Source organism: Dendropsophus ebraccatus, chromosome 2, assembly GCF_027789765.1.
Source record: "Dendropsophus ebraccatus isolate aDenEbr1 chromosome 2, aDenEbr1.pat, whole genome shotgun sequence".
Lineage (NCBI taxonomy): Eukaryota > Metazoa > Chordata > Amphibia > Anura > Hylidae > Dendropsophus > Dendropsophus ebraccatus.
The window spans coordinates 152,239,485-152,253,020 of record NC_091455.1 but is presented as its reverse complement, the minus strand read 5'-3'; the positions used below and the strand labels follow the sequence as shown (position 1 = coordinate 152,253,020).

Here is a 13,536-nt window from a genome sequence, read left to right as displayed (position 1 = left end):
CACTGATGGAGAAGGATCTGGGTGTACTTGTAGATAATAGACTACAGAACAGTACACAATGTCAGTCAGCTGCTTCTAAGGCCAGTAGGATATTGTCATGCATTAAAACAGGCATGGACTCTCGGGACAGGGATATAATATTACCGCTTTATAAAGCTTTGGTGCGGCCCCATCTGGAGTATGCCGTCCAGTTTTGGAACCCGATTCATAAAAAGGATGTTCTAGAGCTGGAGAGGGTACAAAGACGGGAAACTAAACTAATAAGGGGAATGGAGCATCTTAGTTATGAGGAGAGATTAAAAGAATTACATTTGTTTAGTCTGGAGAAGAGACGTTTAAGGGGAGATATGATTAACTTATTTAAATATATAAATGGCCCCTACAAGAGATATGGGGAAAAGATGTTCCAGGTAAAACCCCCTCAAAGGACAAGAGGGCACTGCCTCCGCCTGGAGAAAAAAAGGTTCAATCTCCGGAGGCGACAAGCCTTCTTTACCATGAGAACTGTGAATCTGTGGAACAGTCTACCACAGGATCTGGTCACAGCAAAAACAGTAGAGGGCTTCAAAACAGGGCTAGACAAGTTCTTAGACCAAAATAATATAGATGCATATGTATAGAACATATCACCCCTCCCCCTTCCCTGTATCCATCCCCTCCTTGGTTGAACTTGATGGACATGTGTCTTTTTTTAACCGTATTAACTATGTAACTATGTAACTATGTAACTATATCTGTCCTGGGGTCCGTTCGGCAGGGGATGCAGTTATTGTCATAAAAATAACTTTTAATCCAGCAGCGCTGTGTCTAACTGCCGGGGCTTACATTTGTATATGCATTAGGCTGGCACACCCTCTCTGTCCTTCCTTTCCACCCTCCTCAACATTTACTGCTGTTTGAGCTTTGCACAGGTGTATTAACGATCCAGCCCATGTTCATTATACAAACAGGTGGGGAATAGGGAGCAATCTGCCTGGAGCATTCCGAATACTGAGGAGGGTGGGGAGGAAGGACAGAGAGGGTGTGCCAGCCTAATACATATACAAATGTAAGCCCCGGCCGTTAGACACAGCGCTGCAGGATTAAAAGTTATTTTTGTAACAATAACTGCATCCCCTGCTGAACGGACCCCAGGACAGATCTTGGATTAAAAGCAGCTATCCGAAGGTACAAGCGGTTTGGGGGGTCAGATTGTGGGTACGGAGTTGTTTTAAAGTTTTTGTAAAAGGCCCTCTATATTCAAGAATATATTGGCGCCATATAAATAAATTAATATTACCTAATAGTAGGTCTGGAGTTTTAGACAGTTTAAAGATGTGCCAAATTTTTCAACCCAGGTTTATGTTGTCTAAAAAATACAGTTTTAGTAAATCTATATCCATGTCTTCCTGGCAGCCCTGGGAAGCTCAGATTGTTTTGGTATAGGGACGAATAAAATCTTACTATAAGACACATTATAAATTTCACCCTTTGTATTAGAAAAAAAAAGTATGGTACAGTGTTAGCCAGAAAAATCCATATGTTGGTAAATCAAAGTATTTTAGGAGTGATACTTTTATTGGCAAAAAAAAATTATAATTGTGATCATTCAGGATTCAAAAGATCCCTTCGTCAGACAGGTTTACAAATTAATGACTTGCATAAACAGCCCAACATTTTAGGGATGTTTCAAGCAAGAAAAGAGAGACATCTGTGAATAAGGGGGGGGGGGGATATATACATCACATAGATAAGAAAATTAAAGGACTTTTTGTAAATGACAGGTTGTTTAGAAGTCCAAGATTCTTGGTCAATTTGGTTTTATCTGTGAAGTGTGTCCATGTAGTGGGTCATAAATCCAGGTTTGGTCCATGTGTTAATGACTGGAATGTTCTTATCAATTTGAATTCCCACACTTTCCTCTCTCCTCTTTGTGTGGTTTGGATGAAAGCTGTTTCATTTTAGGTATGCTGGGTGGCCTGTAGATTTCTTGTAGATCGAGGTTTGTATGGTGTTGTTTTTTATAGATATAGTTGTGTCCTGGAAATGTATTTTCCATTTTGAGTAGCTGATTGTGAGTTTAAAGGTGGGATGGAAGTTATTAAAGTTTCTGTGGAAGGTAAGTAGTTCCTCTTCAGATGCTGTCAAAATTATGAGTAAATCATCTATGTACCGGAAATATGCTAGAGGTTTGACCATACAAGTCATTAGGAACTCCTCCTCCAATTGGGCCATGAAGAGATTAGCATATTGGGGAGACATTTTGGTTCCCATAGCACTTGCTATACATTGCAGATGTATGTCTTCCACAAAACATAAATAATTATGTTTAAGCACAAACCTGATTTGTGTTGTTGGTTCCATGGCTTTGTTGTGTTTCTGTAGGGAGTGTGGGGGGACGTTTGAAAACAGAGATTCTACATCCATGGTGGCTAATATTGTGTCCTGTGGGCTGACAGTTTGAAGAGAATGTCGGTGGTGACCTGGACATAACTGGATGTTTGCCTCACAAACGGTTTTAAAATATTTTCAACCCAGCCAGAAATGTTTTCTGTTAGTGTCCTAATACCAGAGATGATTGGTCTCCCTGGATTACCTTCTTTATGTATTTTTAGTAAGATGTAGAAAGTCCCCATTTTGGGAGTGTCCAGTATAGGGTTCAGCTCTTTTCTTTATACTTTGTACTTTAACCATCTCATTTGAGTTACTTCCTGGTCTTTTTAGTTATATGCCAACATACATGCTTCCTTGAAATAATCTGAGGTATTCATAATCACTACAGCCCCCTCCTTTATCTGCCGGTTTAATGGTGATCTCTTTAAGTTTTAGAGATTTTTAAATCTCTTTTCTCCGCACTGAGGTTATGTGTTTGTTTTGTTTTTCCAAAATACCAGATTTAACTTTCTTTCTAAAATGGTCTATGTAGTAATCCAGGGTTTATGTTCAGGTTGTCCTCTTTTTCTTTTTTGTAGGTTTTTGTTCCATGCCAGTTTGAGAGTTCAAATCCATTCTGTCATAGAAAAACTCTTTGAATCACAATCTGCAAAAAAAATTCTTCCATATCACTGCAGAATTGGGATCTGTCAAGTTTTTTTGCAGGGCAGAAGGTTAGTCCTTTAGACAGAAAGTTCATTTCTGCTGTGTTTGACTCCTACTGCGAGAGGTTCTACCTTCAACCCCCTGACACAACCTACCCCCCCCTTTTCTTGCTTGTTGTACTGTTTCAGTAAGTCATTCATTTGTAAACTTGTCTGACGAAGGGATCTTTTGAATCCTGAAAGCTCACAATTATAACAATTTTTTGTTGGACAATAAAAGGTATCACTCCTAAAATACTTTGATTGAAAGTATTTGCCTCTATACCCTTAATACCATTTTTATCTTTTTTAGGACCCGATATTTAATTGTGACTCATTCAAATATGTCAGACGAAGAATACTCTTTTATAAAGATTAAAAGGTCTTCAAGAAAGATTAATTTGATGAAGAAACAGAGCACTCCCTTAACACCATTTTACCTGAGTAGTTTACCAACAGTAAACGAATGGGAAGAAGATTCCTACCTTGCAAACCACAGTCAACCACTGGATAAAATAATGGATCCACAAGTAAAACGTGTAATATCTCCACTCACGTTGTGGGAAAATCCTGCAGAAGAAGAAAGCTTTAGTGTAGAAGATTTACCAGGAGAAACCATCTTGAATGCAAAGCAAAAAGAAGATGCAAACACGGAAATCTCTTTCTTTAATTCTACTTCAAGAACTCCCAAGAAAAATTTTAAAAGGAAAAAAATTAGCAAGCTATTAATAGTAAGTAAGCAATATACTATTTAACTCAAGCAGTGTTGACTTAAGCAGTGTTTTATCTGTTTTGTTTCTAACTTAAAGCGTACCACCTGATATTCTAGATGAAATATTATTTACACATTTAGGCTTTGCTCACACTACGCAAAAATAAGGACGTTGTTGCCATCGGTAACAATGGCCGTACTTTATGCGCCTGTGAACATAGCCTTATCTGCTATGGGATCCCGGCCGGAGCATATACACATCGTATTCGCTCCGGCTGGGATCCCATGCGGACCCGCAAATAACTAACATGTCAGTTTTCTGCAGCTGCAATTCAGTGAATTGCGGGTGTAGGAAACCCTGTCAGTTCACACAATGAAGCGAGCGGCTCCGGCCGCTTGCTTCATTGTGTGCTGTGGGAGGTTCTGATGCGGGCGCATGCATCAGAACACTGTGGCCAGAAAGATCATCCGGCCGGTACTGCAGTACCGGCCAGGATGATCCTTGCAGAGACCGACGGTTCCATGACCCGGTCACGGAACGGCCGGCCTCTCACGCTGTGTGAACATAGCCTTAGGCTATGTTTACACACCATCTTTTTTTGGCCATTTGGCCGACATTTAAAATCAGTCATCATTCTGAGTTTAAATAACGACTTCTGTTTCAACTCAAAATGACAGTTATCCTAAAAAAAGGGCCGTCAAATGGCCAAAAACATAGCCTGAATATAGCCTCAGCCTAAAAGTGGTAATTTCTCTCTCAAATACAACACATGTACTTCATATGCAATATATTAGCAGCATAGGTGAATATATTCACAAATATAGTGCAACAGGCATAAATATCACAATAACTAACTGACGGTGGGTCAGATGATCTCAATGGGACTGATATACTCACATATGTCCCACTCTGGCTGTTCAGGGTGTGACTTTTATCAGCATAATGTATGTGCCCCAGGTCATCTTCTAGTAGGACAGTGTTGGTTCATACAAGACAGTCTCCTCTTACCAGCTAGATTCAATAGCTGTCCGGTAGCTGGATGGTGGCCACTGGGATGCAGCTCAGGACAGCTCAGTCTCCTTTTCAAACTCTGCCAAGGACATCAGCTGTCGGTCCCACTCAAAATGGCCACCTTTCTTTTGGTGTTCGCCATGCTTGTCTGCCACTAGTTCTGATGCATTTCTCAATGCAGTCATGCCAAAAAAGTGCAAGCAAAGCAAATAAAAAGCATGTTTTTGCAGTGAAAAAAATTGCTTGTTCTTTACGTGGTTGTTGTGACAAAAAAAGCACTTATTGTCCCACAATTGCTAGTTGCAATCGTTTAGTTTTTTTAGTGAGGTTTGTTTAAAGTTTGAACCAGCAAACCTGCTGAACTTTTGAAAAGTTCGCTCATCTCTAAAAAGAGCATTCAGCATGACCAAATGTTACTGTATTCTGTATGCTAAGGGCAGGGGTAAGCCACAACCAGAATACTCAGGCAGAGGCTTATCTCTTTCAGAACAAAGGTGTCTGGCAGTAAAATTTCATGTTGTCATGTTATCTGTTGGGGAAGTGTTGGCCGACATAAGTATAAAGTGTTCAGATCTTTAGTTGTATAATACTTAAATTGTCACTGTCATTATAACTTTCAAGATCTAAATCACCAGTAGATGTGATATAATTCAACTTTGCAATTTACATTTGCGATGCCCTGACCCGTGGGGGGCCACTCCGCAGTGCAGGTGTTACTAGCAGGCAGGAAACGGGGCAGCTGCAGGGTATAGAGTTGTCACGGTATTGGCACGAGGGTGGCACAGCTGTAGGCCGGTCTGCGGTACTATGCGGGATACTGGGCATGCGATTCTTCGCTGTACCTAGTCGGGGCACCAGATAAGGGACACCAATGCCAGGGTTCAGTAGCAGTGGTGGTTACAAGTTTATTGTAACTGAGGTAACTGGTAGCAACAGTCTCTTCTGGATGCAACCGGGTATATAGCAGGTTTGAACAGACAGAGCAAAGGTGGTGCTGCATAGGCTGAGGTGAAGCGTGCCGGATGATGGGAGTAGTAGTGATAGAGGAATAGAGAGGCTGGGTGGATCAGAGTACTTGCGGTGAATATTTTGAGTTGATGAGGAGATAGAGAACAGGAACGACACCCAGATGAGACGATACTCCAGGCACTTGAGCAGGCGGACAGCCAGGAACTGCTACAGCAGAGCACCGAGTCCATTCTTCTGAAGGTGAAGAGGGACACACACACACGACCTCCTTGCTTGGGAGCAGGGGCCGGAACTGCACAGCAAGGGGAAGTCACATGGTACCCCCTGGCCAAAGCTAGACGGCCATTGGAGGAACCATGGTTACGGGGCACGGTCACGTGATCACCAGCCTTTGCATACCACTGCACATAGTTATGCACACAAGATACACATAAACCTGAGAGTAATAGGGACTACACAGTAAACAGTTGCAGTGCATATAGTTTCCAGGACAGACATGGCTATAGTAATAAAAGTAAACTTATAATGAGAAACAGACAGCCTGTTCTGGGACACTGCACATTCATTAATTATTAATTAATTAATTAATGGAAAACACAGCATTTCATGTTTTCAGTTTTTTTCCCAAAAACAGGAAACAGCCAGAAAACAGGAAGTCCTGTGTATCCCAGGCCATCTGAGCACTCACAGAGAGAAGGTAGTCATGTGATTGATGGACATATTGAGCTGTGACTCTCTGTACTGGCCGGAATTCCTGTGGTTAGTCCACAGGATAGGGGAAAAGTAGGAGGTCACTGGGGTCCAACCTCTCTGTACCCCCGCCAATCTTTGTATCGGGCCCGGCCAGCTCTGTTATAAATAGAGTTGCGGGTCCGGCACATAACCCGCGGCTCTATTCATTCCTATAGAGTGGCAGTGAGTGCGCCAGAAGAGCGATGTACTCGGCTCTTGGCTCCAAAGGAATAAATAGTGTGCTGGACCCACGGCTCTAATCATAACAGACCCAGCATGGCCGATACGGAGATTGGCAAGGGGGTACAGAGGTCGGACCACCCTGTGACCTACTTTTTCCTGGACTACTTCTTTTTAATTTTATTTGCTAAGCAGATAGAAAAAGAAAATCCGGGTCCTTTAAAGGGGTTCTCCAGGCTAAATTATTAACTAACTGTGTTAATAGTTAAAAAACACTGGTGTAGTAGGAGTTCATATTACCACAGGTGACTGGTAAGGTATTGGAGGGGGTGTACATCTCACCCAGGCTGCTAGGTGGGATGAGATGGTTAACTCTGGGAAAGCTATGCTGCTAAACTGTTGTTTATTATTTTTGGGTCAGAATTATATTGGAATGGCAGGTGTAAGCTAATCACTCCAGCACACAAAAGGCAGCTCAGAAGGCTGAAGGTTGCTGACAGCCTGGAAGCCACTGACCTGTTTAGACACTGCTGTTATCTATTCCTGTTTTGTTCAGTAAGGTGAGACCTGTATATAGTTAAAGCCCAGCCGGACAGGTGTTTGTTTTGTATCCTGTTTTGCACAACGTGACCATGTTTGGTGTTTGCCTGAACCTTTATATGCCACAATAAAGCCTAGTTGCAGTTTTTCATAAATTGGCATAAGGACTGCTTCATTTCACACTACCCCCTACTTAAGATCCCCAAACACTATACTCTTAGTTTTTCGATTGAGCTTCTGGTCATGTGACCCTCCTCTGCAGTGATTTTCTATGTTCTTGTGACATTCGGTTCAATGTATAGTCTAGCTTGCCTGTCAGCTCCAGAAATGGACGTGATATGACATATAATGCACAAAAATGGGGGAAGCTTGAACATGCTTAATGGTATGGACGTTACCTAAGTCTGATGTCCTGCCTACTGCGGACAAAGCTGGAAAATAGACGCCAGGAGAGACGCCAGGAATGGGCCTCTTTGCCTGTCAACCATTTCCTCTGAGAGCGGTGAATCTACAATGGTGGGGAGCCACCCAGATTACTACCTGCCCGTCTCTGCCTGCCGTGCGCCGGCAGATTAAAATTTAATTTTCACCGGTATACAGCTTCTGCTGAAGCAGCGTCCGGTACGTGCCATGGGCTGCACAGGAGCTTCATACTGTGGGTACCAAATCAGCCCAATTGGGCTGACTGGTTTCCTTTAAAGCCTATAGGGGTTAAAGCGAATGTACCATCAGGAACATTGCATTAAAATTTTAACAGCAATAGACCGGCAATGTGTTTTTTTGAACGACGGCCAGTTCCCACACACGGGCCAGTCGATTCTCAGTCACCAACCCGGCTTGAAGCACTGGAGACGGACCCACCTGCCCTCAGTGGGATGTTCTGCCTTCCCCTCTGTGACGTGACTCCATTGATTCTAATGAAGCCACGTCACAGAGGGAAGGGCCCTCCCACTGGGGAAGGGCTTTCCCACCTGACTAGGGATAATATACATGACTAGGGATAATATAAATCCTCCCATAAATCTCACCTGCCTAACACAACAAGAAGTGGGGAAACGCCTTAAAAACATTAAAATCCATAAGTCACCGGGCCCAGAAGGTATCCATCCTAGAGTTTTGCAAGAAATAAATACTGTGTTGGACAGACCGTTTTTCCTATTATTTAAAGATTCTATTACAACAGGGATTGTTCCACAGGACTGGCGCATAGCTAATGTGGTACCAATATTCAAGAAGGGGTCAAGGAGTGATCCTGGAAACTACAGGCCCGTAAGTCTAACATCTACAGTAGGTAAAGTATTTGAGGGGATTGTAAGAGATGCTATACTGGAGTATCTTAATGAAAATAATCTTATGACGCAGCACCAGCATGGATTTATGAGGGATCGGTCCTGTCAGACTAATCTGATCAACTTCTGTGAAGAGGTAAGTTATAGACTGGACCTGGGGGAGGCTGTGGATGTTGTGTATCTGGGCTTTTCAAAGGCATTTGATACTGTGCCGCATGAAAGGTTGGTCTACAAAATGAGGATGCTGGGACTTGGGGAAAACATATGCAAATGGATAAGTAACTGGTTGTGTGATAGAAAACAGAGGGTGGTCATTGATGGAAAATATTCAGATTGGGTTTTAGTTACTAGTGGGGTACCACAGGGGTCAGTGTTGGGTCCACTTCTTTTTAATATTTTTATTAATGATCTTGTAGAGGGGCTACAGAGTAGAATCTCCATTTTTGCAGATGATACTATACTGGGTAAAGTAATCAGTACAGAGGAGGATAATATCATATTACAGAGGGATTTGGAGAAGCTAGAGGCTTGGGCGGAGAAATGGCAAATGAAGTTTAATGTGGATAAATGTAAGGTTATGCATTTGGGCCATAGAAATAATAAGTACAGTTATGTGCTAAATAATAAAACACTGGGTAAAACTACTTCCGAAAAGGACCTGGGGGAATTGGTGGACAGTAAACTCAAATTTAGTGATCAGTGCCAGGCAGCAGCTGCCAAGGCTAATAAAATAATGGGGTGCATCAAAAGAGGTATAGATGCTAAAGATGAGAACATAGTTTTGCCTCTTTATAAATCACTAGTCAGACCACATATGGAATACTGTGTACAGTTTTGGGCACCGGTATATAAGAAGGACATAGGTGAACTGGAGCGGGTGCAGAGGAGGGCAACAAAGGTCATTAAGGGAATGGGTGGGTTACAGTACCAAGACAGGTTATCAAGCTTGGGGTTATTTACGCTAGAAAAAAGACGGCTTAGGGGCGATCTGATCACAATGTACAAATATATGAATGGACAGTACAGAGATCTTTGTAGTGGTCTTTTTACTCCTAGGTCTGTAACAATGACAAGGGGGCATCCTCTACGTCTAGAGGAAAGAAGATTTCATAATCAGCATCGACGCGGGTTCTTTACTGTACGAGCGGTAAGACTGTGGAACTCTCTGCCACATGAGGTTGTCATGGCCGATTCATTAAATAAGTTCAAGGGAGGCCTGGATGCTTTTCTTGAACAATATAATATTACAAGTTATGGGCATTAGATTTCTGGTGATACGTTGATCCGGGGATTGTTCTGGTTGCCATTGCAGTCGGGGGGGGGGGGGGGGGGGGGGAGTTTCTCCCTGTGGTGGGGCGGTTGTCTTCTGCCCCATAGGGGTTTTTCGCCTTCCTGGATCAACACAGTAGGATTCTCCTAGGTTGAACCTGATGGACTCTTGTCTTCTTTCAACCTTATTTACTATGTTACTATGTTACTATGTTACCTTCAGTGCTTTACGCCGGGCCAGTGCACGGAAACCAGGCTGCAATTCAAAAAAGGTTGATTTTCATTGTTCCCACCGTGTTCCCACCGTGACTCAACCTATCACCTCTAAAAAGTTCCCAGCAATGGGATGTCATATTACCTCAGTTCTCTTCTCACCAATAGGGGATTATCCCTCATGAAAATTTAAAACTGATCCACCCCACATACTATGTGATCACATGTCATGTGATCGGCAAAAACCACATGACATTAATATTCCATATAATAAGAGGCAGTATAGATGCGCCATAGATAACCCTGCAGATAGAAAACTTATCATGTTGTGCCTGCATCCTAGATGCAAATCATAATCCCACAATGCACCTGCTTCCCACAACACAAAAATCATATCACCAATGATAAAGTATAAGCGCATGCGCCCAAGGCACACCACTCAGTGATCATACTAAGTTTTTGCGCATGCGTCAAAGGCTCTTCTGCCGAATATTATGGAGTTCAATGGTACCTTGAGCCCCATGACATGCTCAATATAACATAAGTCACTATCAAATTATCAGTCCCCACAATATGTGATACGCTTGCGCTAAAGTTATAAATCAACACAGTGTGTGTGTAGAGTAATAAAATATATACCCCGCACAACATCGTGGCAGCACGGTAGCCCCTCGATCCCATGCTGCACACAAAACATGCACAAGTCCGAACAGACGCTGAGCAAGAATTATCAATAATCATTAAACATTAAATCATATTATTATTATTATTATTATTATTATTATCATCATTATTATTATGATTTAATGTTTAATGATTATTGATAATTCTTGCTCAGCATCTGTTCGGACTTGTGCACACTGCGGTGTTGTGTGGGGTATATTTCATTACTCTACGCACACTGTTATGATTTATAACTTTAGCGCAAGCGTATCACATATTGTGGGGACTGATAATTTGACAGTGACTTAGTTACATAGTTACATAGTTACATAGTTAATACGGTTGAAAAAAGACACATGTCCATCAAGTTCAACCAATGAGGGGATGGATACAGGGAAGGGGGAGGGGTGATAGGTTCTATACATATGCATTTATATTATTTTGCTCTAAGAACTTGTCTAGGCCAGTTTTGAAGCCCTCTGCTGTTTTTGCTGTGACCAGATCCTGTGGTAGACTGTTCCACAGATTCACAGTTCTCATTGTAAAGAAGGCTTGTCGCCTCCGGAGATTGAACCTTTTTTTCTCCAGGTGGAGGCAGTGCCCTCTTGTCCTTTGAGGGGGTTTTACCTGGAACATCTTTTCCCCATATTTCTTGTAGGGGCCATTTATATATTTAAATAAATTAATCATATCTCCCCTTAAACGTCTCTTCTCCAGACTAAACAAATGTAATTCTTTTAATCTCTCTTTAATAACTAAGATGCTCTATTCCCCTTATTAGTTTAGTTTCCCCGTCTTTGTACCCTCTCCAGCTCTAGAACATCCTTTTTATGAATCGGGTTCCAAAACTGGACAGCATACTCCAGATGAGGCCGCACCAAAGCTTTATAAAGCGGTAATATTATATCCCTGTCCCGAGAGTCCATGCCTGTTTTAATGCATGACAATATCCTGCTGGCCTTAGAAGCAGCTGACTGACATTGTGTACTGTTCTGTAGTCTATTATCTACAAGTACACCCAGATCCTTCTCCATCAGCGACTCTCCCAGAGTAATTCCCCCCAGGACATATGATGCATGCGGATTATTAGTACCCAGGTGCATAACTTTACATTTATCTACATTGAACCTCATTTGCCAAGTGGACGCCCAAACACTCAAGGTGTCTAAGTCATCCTGTAACATCTGCACATCCTCCATAGACTGTACTGTACTACAAAGCTTGGTGTCATCTGCAAAGATAGAAACATTGCTGTTAATTCCATTCTCAATATCATTAATAAACAAGTTAAACAGAAGAGGGCCCAGTACTGACCCTTGGGGTACACCACTTATTACCGGGGACCATTCAAAGTAGGAATCATTGACCACCACTCTCTGGGTACGATTATTAAGCCAGTTTTCAATCCAGTTACACATTAAATTTTCCAAACCGATAGACTTTAACTTACCCATGAGACGTCCATGAGGAACTGTGTCAAACGCTTTTGCAAAATCCAGGTACACGATATCCACAGCCGCGCCGCCATCCAGGCTTCTACTTACCTGTTCATAGAAACATATTAGGTTGGTTTGACAGCTTCTGTCCTTAGTAAAACCATGCTGGTTATCACTTATAAAACTATTTGCCACTAAATATTCCTGGATGTAGTCCCTTATAAGCCCCTCAAATAGTTTCTCCACAATGGACGTTAAGCTTACAGGTCTATAGTTACCTGGGGAAGTTTGAAAGCCCTTTTTGAAGATCGGCACTACATTTGCCTTACGCCAGTCCCTCGGCACAATACCAGTAAGCAAAGAATCATGGAATATTTCATACAAGGGTAGAGAAATTACAGAACTGAGTTCCCTAAGAACTCTGGGGTGTAATCCATCAGGCCCTGGAGCTTTGGTTACATTGAGTTTGTTTAATTTATCTTGGACCATATCTATAGTAAACCAGTTCAGTACATTACATGTGTTATCAGCACTGGCCCCACCCACCTCAGTACTGGCCCCATCCACAACAGCTCCATCCTCTTCTTTTGTATATACAGAACTGAAGAAGCCATTAAGTAACTCAGCTTTCTCCTGATCCCCAGTTATTAATTCCCAGTCACCATTATTTAGGGGTCCTGCATGCTCTGACCTTGGTTTTTTTGCATTAATATATTTTTTTTATTCAATTGTTTATCAGTTTTTTGTTTTTCCAAATAAACATGAACATAGAATCATGGATGTATGAATCAGGTAACAAAGAGATTATATCCACGCCAGAAGTGGCGCCTAAAAACAAAGCATGGTATCATTACACCCGAAGCATAAGAAAACAGTTCCATATCTTGTACATACACATCAAACCAGTAATGAGCAAAAACAGAAATATGGTCTCAGCCATTGAAACGACAAAAAGAAACCAGGGAGACAAGACAAAGACTAGGACTAGACACTGGAAACAAAAGGGACACGAGGGAGTTAAGCAGAAGGGAAGAGTTACGGAGGAGAGGTCGAACTAGCCACAGTCACCTCATAATAGTGGTCCCACCGATCCCAAATTTTCCGAAAGTGTTCCATTCTGTTCTCTTGCGAGGCCGTCAAGGACTCCATCCTTCGAACCTCCTGAACTCTATTGATCAGCTCCATCGCTGAGGGAATCAGAGTCTGCCTCCAGTATTTTGCTAACAAGGTCTTGGCAGCAGTCAGTATGCGGAGGAACAGTCTGGCTGAATATTTCGGTAATGTTTTGGGTGGCAGGTTCAGGAGATACGTCAATGGGTCCAGGGGGATCAATTTCCCCAACACTGTCGCCACTAAGCCCTGTATGCCCCCCCAGTAAGGCCTAAGTTTCTCACAGTCCCAGAATATGTGTGGTAGAGTGCCAGTCATTTTAGAACAGCGCCAACACACCGGGGATGCGCTCGGA

The 13,536-nt window shown here is 42.3% G+C and overlaps 1 protein-coding gene across 1 annotated transcript in view; it reads left to right on the top strand.

The window, feature by feature from the left end:
• The window catches only part of LOC138784186 (uncharacterized), a 65,696-nt gene that overhangs the window by 18,978 nt on the left and 33,182 nt on the right, over positions 1 to 13,536 (top strand). The window contains exons 2-3 of the mRNA XM_069959697.1: positions 2,952 to 3,086; positions 3,370 to 3,787. Coding sequence (XP_069815798.1) covers positions 2,952 to 3,086; positions 3,370 to 3,787 — 553 coding nt within the window. The remainder of the gene's footprint in view (positions 1 to 2,951; positions 3,087 to 3,369; positions 3,788 to 13,536) is intronic.